Source organism: Mustela erminea, chromosome 17 (assembly GCF_009829155.1).
Source record: "Mustela erminea isolate mMusErm1 chromosome 17, mMusErm1.Pri, whole genome shotgun sequence".
Lineage (NCBI taxonomy): Eukaryota > Metazoa > Chordata > Mammalia > Carnivora > Mustelidae > Mustela > Mustela erminea.
In genome coordinates this window covers 5274780-5290858 of record NC_045630.1, presented here as the reverse complement: position 1 = coordinate 5290858, position 16079 = coordinate 5274780, and the positions used below count along the sequence as shown (strand labels likewise).

At 46.0% G+C, this 16079-nt stretch overlaps 1 protein-coding gene across 9 annotated transcripts in view; it reads left to right on the top strand.

Moving 5' to 3' along the window:
- Nucleotides 1-1406: 1406 nt before the first annotated feature.
- POU2F1 (POU class 2 homeobox 1) overlaps nucleotides 1407-16079 on the top strand; it is a 187189-nt gene continuing 172516 nt past the window's right edge. For 2 of the 9 annotated variants that reach the window (XM_032317602.1, XM_032317603.1), the window contains exon 1: nucleotides 1963-2077. In XM_032317602.1, the coding sequence (XP_032173493.1) occupies nucleotides 2017-2077 (61 nt within the window). In that variant the 5' untranslated portion in view covers nucleotides 1963-2016. Of the gene's footprint in view, nucleotides 1681-1961; nucleotides 2078-16079 lie in introns of those variants that run through there. The other 7 variants (XM_032317604.1, XM_032317605.1, XM_032317592.1 and 4 more) reach the window with 5 other exon arrangements.

Genomic DNA, 16079 nt, shown 5'->3' with positions numbered 1-16079 from the left:
ATTTCTTTTTATGGAAAGGAGATAATGAATAGCACATGCAGTAGCTTCAGTTACTTTCAGAAATTCGTGTTAATTCACTTTTAAAACTAAAGAGCTAAACAAAGATCAAATAGAAGCTAGGAATTCAAGTAGTTATTTAGGCTCTTTTTCTTAGGGGAGGTAATTTCAAATTCCCTGCCGTCAGAGCAGGGGTAGGTAATTGACTGTGTTCCAAATAGTTCGATGATTTTGAGACCTTCCCCCACGGTACTGCAGGTGAATCTAATTTAGGTTGTATTTCCGGATTAATTGCAACATGATTGAAATTTGCATTTCCTTAACTGTGTTGGATGGTGTGGCTGGAAACAATTAATTATCTGGTGGCCCAATTACTTGGTCTGAACAGTCCCGCACGCACCCTGCGGCTTCATTACCGCGAACCCGTCGGTCCCACCCCGGGTTCCCCGGGCTCGCACGCGCTGGAATCCCAGAGGCCGGGACCCGTGAGCGAAACGCGAGCCGTTGGGGTAACCGCTCTCCTCGAGATCCGTTTATCTTCAGCGCAGAATCTGCAATTCCACTCGGCGGAAACTTCAGTTCTCTCTTAAAAACAGACAAATTAGGTTTGAATTTTTTTTAATTAAAAAATTATATTTAAACAGTCTCTACGCACTACCCGAGGTGGGGCTTGAACTCAGGGAGCCTGACGCCCGGCGCCTCCCGCGCTACCCCTGGGCCACGCGGGCGCCTCGCGACGCGCTTCTCCAACCTCGCTCCCGGGATGCGCTTTTCTTCTCAGCCTTACAGAGGAGGAGGAAAAAAGCCGGAAAAGCCTAGGACTTTTCAAAGACTTCGTAGTCAGGCGGGGTCGCGCCCCGGGAGAGGCACCACGAGGGACTCGCAGAACCGGACTGCGACAAAGTCCCCCACCGCGGGCGCGCCCGTCCGGTGCGCCCGGGGCAGCGCCGCAGAGCCGAGCTCCGGGCGAGCTCCCGAGTTCCGCCGCGTTGCCCGGTCCTCCGCTCCCGTTCCCGGCCGGCTTCGCTCACACTCGGCCCCCGCCCGCGACAGGGGGAGAACGCGCACCCTCGGGCGGGGACCCGGCGGGCGGCCCCCCCGGGCGCGAAGCCCGCAGGAGCGGCAGGGCCGGACCTCGGCGCCCGGAACGCCGGCTCCGGGACGGCGGCGACCGCCGAGCGGAGCGGAAGACCCCGGGGCTCATCCGGACCCGCGCGAGACACGCCCCCTCGCGGTGGCCCGGCCGCGTCTCCAGCTTCGCCGACTTGGGGGCGGGGACTAGGTAGGATTCAAATTTGAAGCGGGACGTCCGCGCCGCGCTCAGCAGGTGCCTCCGGCCGGCTCCCCGCGGCGGGCGCTTCCGCCCCTACCTGCCCCGCGGGCCGGAAATTACCTAGCGGGGGAGCGGCCCCTCCTTTGTTGTGCGCGGCTCTCCAGCGCCCAGAGCCTTAAAAAGTGCGCGGCGGAGGGGACGCAGGGGTGGCCCGCCCGCGAGCCCTCCACGCGCCTCCACGCTCTCGGCCGCCGTGTCCCCTGCCCTTCCTTTAAAAATGCCACTGTCCACTGGGGGCCGGCGGAGTAGAGCTAGGAGAGCGGAGAGGCGGGAGGAGAGGGAGGACTGTGAGAAGTGACGAGCGCTCCACGTCCCACACAGGTTACGCTTCGAGAAGGAGCCCAGGAGAGGTAACGCATGCGCCGCCTGCGTTTCAGGCGCGTGGAGAAAGCTGCGCATGTGCAGAGCCCAGTGGAAAAAAAAATGCAGCGGAGGGGTGACTGGCAGGTTGAGGGCGCTTTCGCTACTGGAGAACCACGGCGGCCAAGAGGCGCGTGCGCAGAGCGCCCGAAGGGGTGGGGCTCCTCCAAGGGGACGGCCTCGCGCGCCCCCTGGCGCGCGCCCGGGGAGAGGAAAGAGCGGGAGGGGGCGGAGAGGAGGGAGGAGGCACGGAGGGCGGGAGGGGGGAGGGGAGCCGGAGCGAGGGAGGGTTTATCGACCGGGCGATTTTGGTTAAAATATTCAAAATGGCGGACGGAGGAGCAGCGAGTCAAGATGAGAGTTCAGCCGCGGCGGCAGCAGCAGCAGGTAATCATTACAGCATTTTACATATTCATATTCATACTCAACCCCGGCTCCCGCTGCCCCCCCCGCGACTTAGCATAATTTATTAGTACTCAGGATTATTATAATTAACGGCGGGGAGATGGGGGGCCGGGGAGCACGGAGCCCCCGCCGGGCGCCGAGCGGAGGGGGAAAGAGGCTCGGAGCGGCCAGGCGGAGGGGAAAGACAAGGGGCAAAGGGGGCTGCGATCCACCGCCCTCCTCCTGCCCCCGGCCCACCCCGCCGCCGCGGCTCGCCCGCCCGCCCGCCCGCACCGGCCCTCCTCCTCCGCCGGCCGCCGCCGCCTCCTCGCCGCGGTGCCCGAACCCGAGCGGGTCCGCGGCGGGTCCGCGGGGCCGGGGCACAGGGAGAGGACAATAAAGACATTTTACATATTCATAGCCGTGGGCCGGCGGGGCGCGGGCGGGCGACCCGGGCCGGGCGGGCGCGGGGTGGGGGGGGGCGTGGAGGGGGATGGAGGTGGCGGAGAGCACAATGCCGGGGAGGCGGCGCGGCCGGAGCGGACCCCGGCGGCCGGACAGCCGCACGCGTCCCGCCCCCCCCACCCCCCGCCCCGGGAGAGGGCCCGGGAGGGGCGGGGGGGCGGCCTGGGGGTGCGCCCGGGGAGAGCGTCCTGCCGGCGCCCGCGCCCCGCCGCCGCACGGGGGGTCCGAGCGGGGCTGCGCCCGGGGGTCACGGCCCCGGGCACCTCGGCCGCGCCCCGCTGGTCCCCCGTGCGGCGGCCTGACCGGAGCCAGGCCTGCGCTCTAGGTGGGTAGGGGCGAGCGGTCGTGGGCGCCGGGAGGTGGCCTGGGGAGCGGCGGGGGTGGGGAGCCCGCGCGGGGTCCGCTTCGCCCCCTCCGCGGCGGACAGGGCTGAAAGGCGGCCCTCGTGGAAAGTTCCCGTCGGAGGGGGTTGTCCTCCGGGGCAGCCGCATGTGCTCCGGGCCGTCGGTCCGCGGTGCCCGCAGGTCCTGGAGAAGCCCCCGCGCCCTCGTGGGTCGTGCCTTCTCCGGGGAGCTGGGTGGCAGGTCCCTGGCGTGGTCTGGTCTTCATCTGCCCCCGCGCGTCCCGCGCCCCCGCCCCCGCGCCGCCCCCGCACCCCGACAGACGGGGCCGGGGGCCCTCGCTCCCAGGCCCCAGCAGCGCCGGAGGCCTCTCGAGAACTCGGCTGTGGAGGGCTGCCCTCCCGCGCCCGCCCCCGAGCCGGCCTGACAAGTTGAGAGCGTTCCAGATCGCCCCTCTCCCGCTGGGGGGCCGGGGGGCGGGGGGCCCCCTCCCCGGGGCCGCGGGGTTGCTTCCCTGCTGGGCGCCGGGTCCTCCTCGCTCTGCGGAGCCGAACCTCGCTCATTTGAATAATGTCTAATTCGGGGAGGTTTATATTATTGAAATGGCCGCCTGGCTTTCCCCGCCTCTCATGTTTAGTAATTCAGACCTTTAATAACAGCCACTCACAGCCCAACGCCGTGTTTATATTTTACATTCGCCCCATGTGCTTTTGTGGTTCGATATGATTCTTCTTTTTTTTTTTTTTCCTTGGCAATCCACGGGGCTCTGAGATCAAACCCAGGCTGTGCTGGGAGAGCAGGGGGAGCTAGGCCTGGCTCCTCTAGCAGTTGCCTAGGCCTCGCTCTCTGCCGCCTGATTTATTTACTAATAACCAAAATGACTTTCCCCCTCCAACTTCCATGCACAGACCCGTCCTCCGCGGGCAGGACCAGCCCTCCTGGGGCCTTCACCGGCACTGAAGCAGCTCCTAGCTCGGCTTCAACTCTGTCGTGTTTTGTTTTCTCTTAAAAAGACTTTCTTGGAGTTTGCAGCAATATTAGGCCTAAGGAAAAAAAAAATCTCATTCTCAGAGACGAAATGGACCTATTTTGATTTAATACAAATAAAATCACTTTAGTGATAGTTCTCCCCTGCCCCTTGGCTTCTACCTCTAAGTTAAACACTTTCAGGCTTTGTAAAGGGCTGCAGTATTTGTAAAACCAATGGTTTTCTTTCTCTTTTTTTTTCCTTCTCCCTAGGAGTTGTAGAGTAAGTGTTTTAGAAATTCCAATTAACAGCAGTTTCAGAATGTCTCAGTGCTGCATTTCCCTTTCAGCTTCTTCATTCTGATTTAAAATGGGGCTGATATTAATTTTGTGCTATCCCTCCCTGTCAAGGCCTGCTTGTTTTAATGTAGCACTCCCTAAAGACAGAAGCAGGCTTATGTTTTCTTTGAGTGTTTGTGTCTCAGTTAAATGAGAGAACATAGAAGAATAAACATAGGCATTGTGTCTCCCCTGATCTTGGAACTTCTTCTCCTCCCAGCACACCCACCCATCTTTAAGTTGTCAAAATTGATTTTATGTTTTATGTAGAATTAGGACAGTTGGTCTGAGAAAGTCAGGCTGACTTTTGTTATTTAGAAAAAACAGTAATTTCCATTTTTCAGTCTTTCCCTTGGTAAAGTTTTCTTTCCTTTTTATTTTATACAGTTTTAGTGTGTTTCTTAAAAACACAGTGTTGCTTCTCACTGGTGTTTTTTTTTTTTTAATCCCTGCTGATAAAGTACCAGGGAAGTGTTATTTAGCACTGATGTGTTAAGCCTTTGAAATTATGAGGCACTTTATGGTCAGTTGCTAGGTACATATTTTTGGAGACATTAGTCTTCAGTTTAATTTGTAACAAAATTGTAGATTTGATGGGCTAACAGCAAGCCAATTTCACCTGACCAGTTCTCATCATTTTTCCTCTCTCACCTTCGGTAGGCAGGCCCTGAATGTAGCAGGAAAAAAAAATCTGTAGCTTTCATGTGAATGTCCAGGTGAATGACTGTTTCGGAGACCTGAAGCATGAGGTCGAATGGACAAGAAGCAGTAATATGATTTCATGCCTTAAATAGCATATGTTTTTGCACCCGATTCCCAAGATGTGGTCAAACTGATGATGTCATTGGACAGAGGACAAGGTGCAGTTAATTTGATTTATTGTCCAGGGGTGAAGTGTAGCAGTGAAACCTTCTCATAGGGAAACCATTTATCTCAGGACAATTTCCTTTATAGCTGCAATTTAGCCACTACCGAGGCTGTAGATATTTTATCCAAGATGATAAAATGTATGCTGCATTTTGTAAACAAAATTACACCGTTTGAATTTTTGTAATAGAGGAAAGGATCAGTATTGTTAACTGGCCTTATATTTTGGTTGGCATTCCATGCTATTGTAAAAATTAATTTCTTCAAATTCTCAGAAGGAGACTAGGGGTTTTAAGGAAGTATAATCATGGAAGAGATCAATATAAATGCTATTTTAGAGAGGTTCTTTGTGATCTCCCAAACTCAAGTAAGAAGCTGCCAGGCTAAAGGAGAGATCATTTGCCCTCGAACCTATTTCAATGAGTAAAGCAAAGTTGATGAGCATGAAGGCTCTGTATCTTTTAGGTTGGAATTATAGTGTTTACAGTAAGGTAGATACTTGTAAGAAAGCATGTGCTTTGCAAACAGTTTTTTAAAAATAAATCGAACTTCTTTTTGGATAAGGTTGTGTATTTATTTTGAATGGTGATTTTTAAAGTTGTTATGTTGTGAGGTCATGATTCTACCTGTGATTTCTGACAGAATACTTTCCTTTTAGACGTTTTTCATCATAGTTTCTATCAGTTTGTTTTAAAGTACTTATTCAAATGCTCTGAGAATGTTGTAGGATGCTGTGCCTTATTCCTAAGTGTTCCAACCTTGATACAGAATTTTAGATTACTGTTAAGCTTTAGTTTATAATCTTTCTGTCCCCTTATGCATCTGTCAGGCAGTTTCTCAAAAGTTTTCAGAAGATCCACTGCCACTTCCTTCTTAACTTACCCCACCTATTAATTATAGTGGTACTTTTGAGGTTAGATCTTGAAAATTAATGTGACAGCTGACCAAATATTTTTAATATCTGAAAGGACCATTCTGTTTCCAAGGTGTTAACTGTAATTTTTAACATCTTTCCCAAACTAATTTTGAATTCCTTTCATTTTGTCATTGTCAAAAATCCCAGTAGTCAAGGAGAAGCAAACAGTGACTATTATTCAGGTTTGAATTGTATAGTATTATTCTGCCATATTTTTAATTTTCTATTCTCTGCATCAATAAGCAGCATAAGGGAGAAGAAATAAGTGTGTTTTATTGCTGCCTAGATTGAAGTAATTGTTAATCTGTTATTCATCTGGTTATTGGATTTTGGAATAAGTTTAGGGCTCAGAATATTAAATTGCTCTTATCAAGCCACCAAAGATGTTTAAAGGAGCCTTGAATATCTTAGGTCAGTGCTTCTAACATGACAGAACTAGAAATTTGAATGTTATCTTTCATATGTATTTTGCATTAAAAAGGAAATATTTGAAGTTTCTTGAATCTAAATTATTTGATCTTGGATTTATTTGTGTGTCTCTGTGTGTATGTTTAAGTTTTTAAAACTGGTCACTCACTTTAGTGAAATGTGTTTGCTTTGTACTTAGGAAGACTGTAATAATACGTAGTAGTGAATGCCGTCTTATTATTAACGGTTGTTTTGTTTTGTTTTTATGTTGAAAAGCCACCGCTTTAGTCTTTGCATATGTCTTTCAAGCACTATTAAAATTAGTTTTCTTTTAAAATACTGGTATATGGCTGTCATTAACTTGCTTTTATACAACATTATTTGTTCAATCACACAGTTTTTGTGACTAGTAAATACTATGAAAGCACAATTTTAAGCAGGATGTGTTTTCCCAATGGAAGTGATTATGTTTAGAACTATTTAATAATTGTTTCCTGAACGGAACAAGTCATGGGCAAAACATGCTCCTTTTAGGTCACTAATGTTCTTGTTTCTGTTTCTTCTTTTAATGTTAAATGCTTGGGCGACATGCTTATTACTTATTTCTTAAAGGAAATCAGTGTTCGGTGTTAAGAGTATGTATTTAGTTATCATACATCTCTCTTCCTTGAGTTTCTGTATCCCTTCTGAATGAATTCTTTCGTCCTCTTCCTCCTCTCTTTTAGGAAACTCTTTGGGCAGGGATTTTGCTTAATTCTTGTATTGTATTGCTTAAATAAGATAAGTATTCTTTGCAGGGGATCGGGCTTGAAAGAAGTAATGATTACAGATTGTAGAGAAAAGCAGTTTCCTTATCCATCTTTTGCTCAACATTTTTGCACATTTTGTGAATAAAGATAATAACTGAAGTTACATTTCTTCTTAGGTTATTTACACTGATGTAAGTATTAGCCAGTTGTGTCCGTGGAAGGAGGCGAGCTTAGGGCGCTTCTACTCCGCCATCTTTCCAGCCTTCCTCCTGTAGTTCTTTTCTTTATTTTTTTTGTACTGAAACATTTCTACGTTCTAAACTAGCTGTGAACCCTTATAAACTCTTTCAGCAATAATAACAGTGGGGAAAAAATAGTATGAGTGACTTTCTGATCCATTTACCACATATTTAGAATTTGGAATATGAGAATTATCTTAAGTTTCAGGTGCTCTGATTTAAAGAAGCTCCTTACACGGTGTGCATGTAGTTGATAGTGTGCATGTAGTTTATACAGTTCGGTGTGTCTTTACTAGAGGGTGTTACTGAGCATTTGATAGGTTATCTTGTTTGTGTTCCATGGCTGATAGAGCTTCCTTGTTTTTTGTTTTCCAATTAAGCAAATACTCAAGTTTTCACTGTTGCCTAGATTTGCTGACAAGACTATTAATGAACAAAAGAAGAATCAGTAAACCTTTAGATTTATCAGATTTTTTTAAGTACTGTCCATAAAACTAGGTATTCATCCAGAAAAGGGTATATAATATTTATTAAAAGAAAAAAAAAAGACAATGTGAGAAGAACTACAATAAGCTCAGTGTGAGTACTGTTAGTAGTTTTACTTAGTCTGCAACCTTGAAAGTCATTGCAAGTACAGTTTAATTTGTCGCATGATTTATTTCATAATTCTCCGTAACTTCATTGGTTTTTATGTTGGAATCATAACAATAGTATATAAAGTTCAATCAGTAAAATAAAAATTATGGGTGGTTTTTTTTTTTGTGGTTTTTTTTTTTTGACTAGTCAACTTTCTCTTCGCAGTAGAAGTTTACAATACAAGATATAAGCATTTATGGCTGGGAAATGAACATTTGTTTTTTGTTTAACGTGGTCACCTCAAATAATGGAGTTGTACTGACTGGCTTTGTAACTTATGGACTGAATATACTTTTTTAGAGAAAAGTGACTCACCTGTTTTCTTGTTTTAGTACACTTATTTTAATGGTGTGCTTAATGAAAAAAAAGTTGTTTTTGTTTTTTTGCTGATTCATACTGCAGCAAGAAAGTATATTCTAATCAGTCTTTTAAAACAGTTATTTCATTGCTTACAACATGTATCTGCTGTGTATCTGGTCTTATGCCAGTTGTCTTTGGGGATAATCAGGGAAATGGAAGACTCTGTTGTGGAGGAGTTGGTATGTTTTCTTTGCAGAGAAAGTTAAAAAACAGTGTGTGTAATTATATATTAAAATATGTAACAGATAATAATGATCAGAGTAGAGATCAGGGTGTGTCCAAATTTGTAGGCACCAAAGCATCCTAGAGCCGTTATGGCTGGAAGGTAGTGTAGATACCATCTGTCCTAAAGCCTTTGCAGATGAGGAAGTGCTCTCACCGTGGGTTAGTGTCTTGCCCTCAGTCTTACCTGTTAAGCATCAGAACACCAGGCTTCTGACTTCCTAGGCTCCTCCTCCCCACACCCCCAGTCCTCCCTCTACCACACTGCTGCCAGTCAGAGGAGACTTGAAGGAGAAGATGAGTCTTAAAGCTGAGCTAAGAAAAGCAAAAAGAATTTGGAGGAATGAGAAGACAGGGAAGCGCATTGCTGGGGAAACAGGATCGTAGTTGAAGAATGAGGCATTTGTTCTATGTGCGGGGAAGCCTTTGGAGGTTGTAGGAGTAAGGAATCCTGTGATAGAAGTGATTTTTTAGGAGTAATATGGTGGTGTGCAAGATGGTTGGAAATAGGAAGCAGAGACCATCTGTGGAAACCAGTATTTAAAAATTGAGGCATGTGGTTTGTTGACTAATAATTGCTTTTAGCACTGTTAGAGGTACAAACAGGGCAGTTACCTGACCTCGACAGGCTTTCAGTCAAATAATGATATTATAAAATAGAGAATCCACGATAAATATGTTGAAGATGTGTCCAGGTGATCACACAGAATAAGGACCTTGGGAAGAAATTCTTGCCAGGTCTTTATATGAGGAACTGTTTTATTTCTGAGCAGTGGTTTTGTTTTTAGTCTTCTGCACAGTGGATTATCTAAGTGACATAGTTTCCTTTTAATCAACTACAGTGTTTAGACCAAGTTATTAACCTGAAGGGTGAGATGGGTAATTATGGAATGCGTTTTTCTTAGCCTCCTCATTCCCAGTTCCATTTTGTGTCGTTAACTTTTGTTTTAAATTTCTTTTATTGCTTCCATCTTTAAATGCTTGTTATTTTGTGTTTCATGTGGGCTGCCTTTATATCCTTTCTGGAGCAAGTCAGGTGTAAATAAAATGAAATTACCATCACCATGACATAATGATAATGTCTGTATTTTTATAGTACTTTAAAGTTTATAGCAGCACTCTCATTTTCATTACCTCAGTTGGTCCTTTCAGGCAAGTATTATGATGCCCATTTTATAGTTGAGTAAAATAAAGCATAGATTAAGTAGCTTTCACAAGGTCATGTGCTCGGTAAGCACGAAGTGTTTAGGGAACAGCAGGACTTGCAGGTCATTTACTGCTGAGCCTGTGCGGTGCGGAGTGGTGGGAGCTGGTTTGGGACTCCGTGCGGGAGAGCTCTGAGGGCTCGGCTTTGGTGGTGTGGGAGTCTGGATTTCTGCTGCTGCGCAGTAGGGAGCCATTGAGGTTTTTTTGGTTGTTCTGGACTGGCCATGATCAAAGCCCTTAATTTTAAGTGTTTAGCAGCCAATTAGAGTCAAGGGGGATGCTAAGGTTTTGAGCTTAAGATTACCAAGAGCAGTGCCAAATAAAGAGAAGTGGGGAGGTGGGAAGAGGGAGCCATTTGGAGAATGGGCAATGAATTCAGTTTTGGAAATGAGACATGATTGGGTGGGCAGTATTAGGTTACAGATTCATTGTGACGGTCAAAACCGTTCTGCTGAACTCTGTGTGTGATAAACATACACATATTAGGATGGAGATCCGTGCTTAGGCCACTCTGACTGAGCATGGAGTCTGAGCCTCTTAAATTCCAGACCTCTCGTTCCGACTTTGCCACTGACTGTGCTGGTTTCCCCGACAGCAGGATGGTGATGACCTCAGTGCCAGAGCGATGCTGTGGGGAGTCACAAACTGATGGCAGAAGCATTTTTAAATACTGTCATAGTTTTTCTTACAGGAGCGCGTGGGTAAAATCAGCAATTTTATTACTTGTGCTGCTGTAGAGAAGGAGAAGCTTCAGCTTCAGAACAATTCTGTGGGCCCTTCCTGCGGGTGGTCAGGGTCTGTGGGCGGCCGCGCCTCGGGAGAGGAGGACACTGCCCGGGGCCTGCGGCGGGTTTGACCAGCGGAGGCGCTGCCCTTGCAGCGAACATGAACTCTCGAGGTGTCTGTTGTCTAGCCCCGTCCCTGCCTGTCCATTCCTGTCTTCGGCTACTTCCTTACAGAGCGTGACTCAACAGTTCCACCCAGGAAGTCCCCTTAGACAGGCCCACCACAAAACACTGTTTCTGTGGCAGGTTTCAGTTTTTTTAAAAAAATCTACCTAAAACTTGGTGCCAAAGAGCTGTTCAGGGAGGGTGGCAGTATTTTACTCTGATGCTTGTCTGGGCTCTTTTTCATCCTCTGTCCCCAGCCCCTCCCCATCCTGCTCCACAGCCCCGTCCCAGCTTGAAAGGAAACGCACCAGGGCTTCTAGGTGGCCCAGTCGGTTTAGCATCTGCCTCCGGCTCAGGTCCTGATCAGGTCCTGATCCCAGGATGAGCCCCACGTCAGGGGAGGCTGCTTCTCCCTCTCCCTCTGCCTACCTCTCCCCGCCCCCCCCCCCCCACCACTCCTTGTTCTCTCTCTCTCTCTCTCTCTTTCAGATAAATAAATAAATAAATAAAATCTTAAAAAAGAAGAAGAAGTAAACCTGCTGCTCCGGTCACGCCGGCACCTGGGTGCTCTGTGAGCAGCTCTGCGCGCATGGGCCCTGCGGAGTGTCGTCGTGTGTGGTGTGGTGTCTGGGTTGAGAGACCTGGTTCTAGGTCACTAATCAGCTTTGTGACTTCCAGACAAGTTACTTCACTGGTATTTTTTTTTTTCCCTTTTCTTCATATTTGTAAGTGAAAGAGTTTTCACACTTTTAAAAGTCATTGGAGTTTTTTTGAGTTCTTTTTAAAATGAATTTTAGGCAGATGCTTATTGTGACTGAAACAGCCGTCGGGCAGGGAGAAGCACCCTCCCTCTTTCCTGTTGTGGCCCTTAAGACACTTCCACGGGATCCTTAAGGACTCTTGCTGAGCACATTGTCTGAAAGCTGTTGTCCTTGTTTACCATAAAGGACCTGTCTGCTATTCTGTCTCCAAAAATAGCTGATCTCTCAAGCCTGTGCTACTGTCCTAGTTTCTCTGACTTTAACACTTAATTTGTGTTCGTTTAGCTAATTCAGCACTTCATTATACACAGTCTTATTTTCTTCTGTAATTGAGTTATGTAAGTAAATCTTGTCTCCTCTAAGAGCCTTGAAAGCAAGAACACATTGCAAGGGACAGAGAAGACATTTAGCAGATAATGCTTGATGGATTAAATTAGGGGTTCTCGGTCTTTGCTGGGATTAAGAATCACCATTGGAACTTTCTCAACATGCGAAGCCCGAGGCCTTACTCCAGAGTTTCTAACGCAGTTGTGATCTGGCCATCCCTAGTTTCAGAAAGCTTTACAAATGATTCAGGAGCATTGAATGAGTAGGATAATTTAAATTAGGGTAGTTGCATTTCAAGACTTGCTTAGACTGTTTTGAGCAGTGGTTCTTAATGTACCAAAAAGGCTCTATAATGGAAAGATACACAGAACTAGGAAACCTAGGTCTGGGGCCCCTGGGTGGCTCAGTCCGTTAAGCTGCTGCCTTGGACTCAGGTCATGATCCCAGGGTCCTGGGATCAAGCCCCAAGTCAGCAGGGGCCTCTCCCTCTCCTCCCTGCTTGCACACGCTCTCTCTGTGTCTCTCTCAAATAAATAAGATCTTTAAAAAAAAAATGGAGGAAGTTGAAGTCCTCTTCAATACCAAAATTAAAAACATTAACAAAACACCCAGGTCCTTATTCTGCTTGTAGCACTATGTAGCTTTCTTTTCTTTTCTTTTTTTAAGATTTTATTTATTTATTTGACAGACAGAGATCACAAGTAGGCAGAGAGGCAGGCAGAGAGAGAGGGGGAAGCAGGCTTCCCGCTGAGCAGAGAGCCTGATGCGGGGCTGGATCCCAGGACCCTGAGATCATGACCTGAGCTGAAGGCAGAGGCTTAACGCACTGAGCCACCCAGGCGCCCCGGACTGTGTAGCTTTCTGATGCTTAACTTTTCAGGGCCATAGGATTCTCATTGATAAACTGTGGTTTGTTTTCATCCTTCTTTCCTTTTTTTTTTTTTTTTTAAAGATTTTATTTATTTATTTGAGAGAGAGAGAATGAGAGAGAGCATGAGAGAGGTTAGCTGGAGAAGCAGACTCCCTACCAAGCAGGGAGCCGGATGTGGGACTCAATCCTGGAACTCCAGGATCATGGCCTGAGCCGAAGGCAGTCGCTTAACCAACTGAGCCACCCAGGCACCCCTACTTCTTTCCTTTTAAGCTATGGAATTCTTCAGTACTGTGTTTTGGGTGAAGGCCAGTAAACATAGATATTTTAAGTAGTTTGGCTTTCATCTAAATACCATTTTAATAAGTATATTAAGAACATAGACTGACTGATAGGGATGCCTGGGTGGCTCAGTCGTTAAGATTCTACCTTCAGCTCAGGTCATGCTCCCAGGGTCCTGGGATTCCACCCCTCATTGGGCTCCCTGCTTGGTAGGGGTCTGCTTCTCCCTCAACCTCTTTTTCTAGCTTGTGTTCTCTCTTTCTGTCTCTCAAATAAATAAAACCTTAAAAAAAAAATAGACTGATAAATTATTGAACACCACATCTGAAACTAATGATCCTAGTGTAAGTTGGCTAATTGAATTTATATTAGAAAACAACAAACAAAAAACCTCCAAACAAAAAAAGATTACAGAGCATGATAGACTTGATCCTGTCTTCGCAATAGAGCTCAATCATTTGAGATAGGTAGTCCAGAAAGGTGGTATTTAGATTTTAAACTTGAAATATATTATTAGAATGTGAATGAACAAGGACAGCGCTTATCAGGAACTGCAGTAGCTTTTCAATGTGAGCATGAATTGGATTCTTATTAACCAACCCAACTGGTCCTTCTGCATTCACTTAATTCAGTAAATATTTATAGAGTGTCTTTTATTCCTTGCTATGCACCCAACGATTAGAAATAAAATAGTGAGTAAGATGGATACAGCTTTAGCCTTCAAAGCTTACAATCTGTTGGGTAAGTCCTACATTAAATAATGCTGTTCTTACTTAACTGAGTAAAAAACTCTGGGAAATCCAGAGTGCTCTGAGGAAGATACGGCCATAAGCAAAAGATACCTTATGGGACACCTCATCTGGACGAGAGGATTTGGGAAAGGCTCCCTATGGAAGTGATGTTTACACTGAGGCACGAGGGATGAATGGAAGTTCATCAGTGCAAGGCCAGTAGGAAGTCGGATTGCAAATGTTCATACGTTACTCTTGAAACTGGTGAAAACACAGCACTGTCAAGGAACTCAAGTTTGGTCTGTCTGATCCGGAAAGAGTAAGATTTAGCTGAAGATGATTTTATTAGAAGGCTGTTGTTTTTTTATGATCTTTGTCCTTTTTAATGGCCAGATACACAGGCACAATCTGTGGAAGAGATTTTCATACCCTCCAGCAAGCGTATTAATTCCCAGTGACTGTCACAAAGAACATTTACCGAGTGTTTGTGCCATTACAGAGTGCTTCATGTGCGCTTTTACATTACTCTTTCCAGTGGCCCGCGAGGTGTGTGCACTTGTCCTGCTCCTCTTCCATGTGAGAAAACTGTGCTCGGAGGAGGCTCCGTGGCGCACTAGGTCTCTGACCAGTTTTGATTGGGCGGTAGGCAGTTAAGAGAATTATCATGCTCTTAACCATTGAATTCTGTCTCAAGGCACTTGGATGACGAAGTATACAGCAACTGTTATTTTTGAGTTTATCCTTAGTGCACTGACACAGTTGTGTGGTCCAGCGCCGGCTATATATTCATCTCTGTCTTGCTGTTTGGAGAGATGGACAACTGATGACCGCATCTGTTACTGACTTTCAGGGTATCTCCAGATGTTGGTTATTAAAAATATTTCACAGGGTGCCTGGGTGGCTCAGTCGGTTGAACATCAGGTTCTGTGCCCAGCGCAGAGTCTGCTTGTCCCTCTCCCTCTGCTCCTACCCCTGCTCTCTCTTTCTCTCTAAAATAATAAATGAAATATTTAAAAAAAACATATTTTGAAACTGTACAGATTGCTGAATCTGGTATCCTATAAATCCTGAACATTTTGGATTTCTGTTAAGAAATTAAACTATTTGCAGATGTTAATATTCAGATAAATTTTATTTGGGGCATCATTTATTTTATATTTTTTCATGTTTTCTACATAGGAAATTAGGACTTAGACTGTTACATATTATCTTGATTAGCATGTCTTTAAAATATTTTACAGAGAGGGAAGCAAACCATAAGAAACTGTTGACTTTAGAGAGCAAACTGAGGGTTGCTAGAGTGGAGGTGGGTGGGGGGAGTGCCAATCACGGTGATTGGCATTAAGGAGGGCACTTTTTTAAATTAAATTAACATAAAATGTATTATTAGCCCCAGAGGTATGGGTCTGTGAATCTTCAGGCTTACACATTTCACAGCACTCACCATAACATAACCCAGTATCCATAACCCAGCAAGCCTATCCCTTCCCTCACCCCCTAGCAACCCTTAGTTTGTTTCCTGAGATTAAGAGTCTCATGGTTTGTCTCCCTCCCAATCCCATCTTGTTTCGTATTTTCCGTCCCTATCCCCCATGACACTCCATGCCCTGCCTGTCAAATTCCTCAGATCAGAGAGATCATATGATAATTGTCTTTCTCTGATTGACTTATTTCGCCTAGCATAATACCCTCTAGTTCCATCCACATCATTGCAAATGGCAAGATTTCAGGGTTTTTTGATGGCTGCATAGTATTCCATTGTATATCTACACCATGTCTTTATCTGTTCATCTGTTGATGGACATCTAGGTTCTTTCCATAGTTTGGCTATTGTGGACATTGCTGCTATAAAAATTCGGGTGCATGTGCCCCTTCAGATCACTACATTTGTATCTTTAGGGTAAATACCCAGGAGTGCAGTTGCTGGGTTGTAGGGTAGCTCTATTTTCAACGTTTTGAGGAGCCTCGTGCTGTTTTCCAGAGTGGCTGCACCAGCTTGCATTCCCACCCACAGTGTAGGAGGGTTCCCCTTTCAGGGAGGGCACTTGTGATGTGCGCTGGGTATTGTAGGTAAGTGGTGAACCACTAAATTCTACTCCTGAAACTAAAACTACATTACATGTTAACTAACTTGAACTTAAATAAAATCTTGGAAGAAAATATAAATAAGTAAATAAATAAAATATTTTAATGTTTAATGAGTTGTGACTTAAAGTTGATGTACAGGTAAGTTGCATGCACTTGTCTACCATCCCTCCTACCCTCCCTTTACCCCGTACCAAGCTGCTGTCGGACCAATGGTGTAGCTTTCATTTGAGGAAATGCGGCCGTTGATTATTGTTTCTGAGAAGTCAGTCATTATTTCATCGTACTGGTGTTCTCAGTCGCATATACCTTGTTTAGTCTTGCCCAGTGTCACCCTGAGTAGT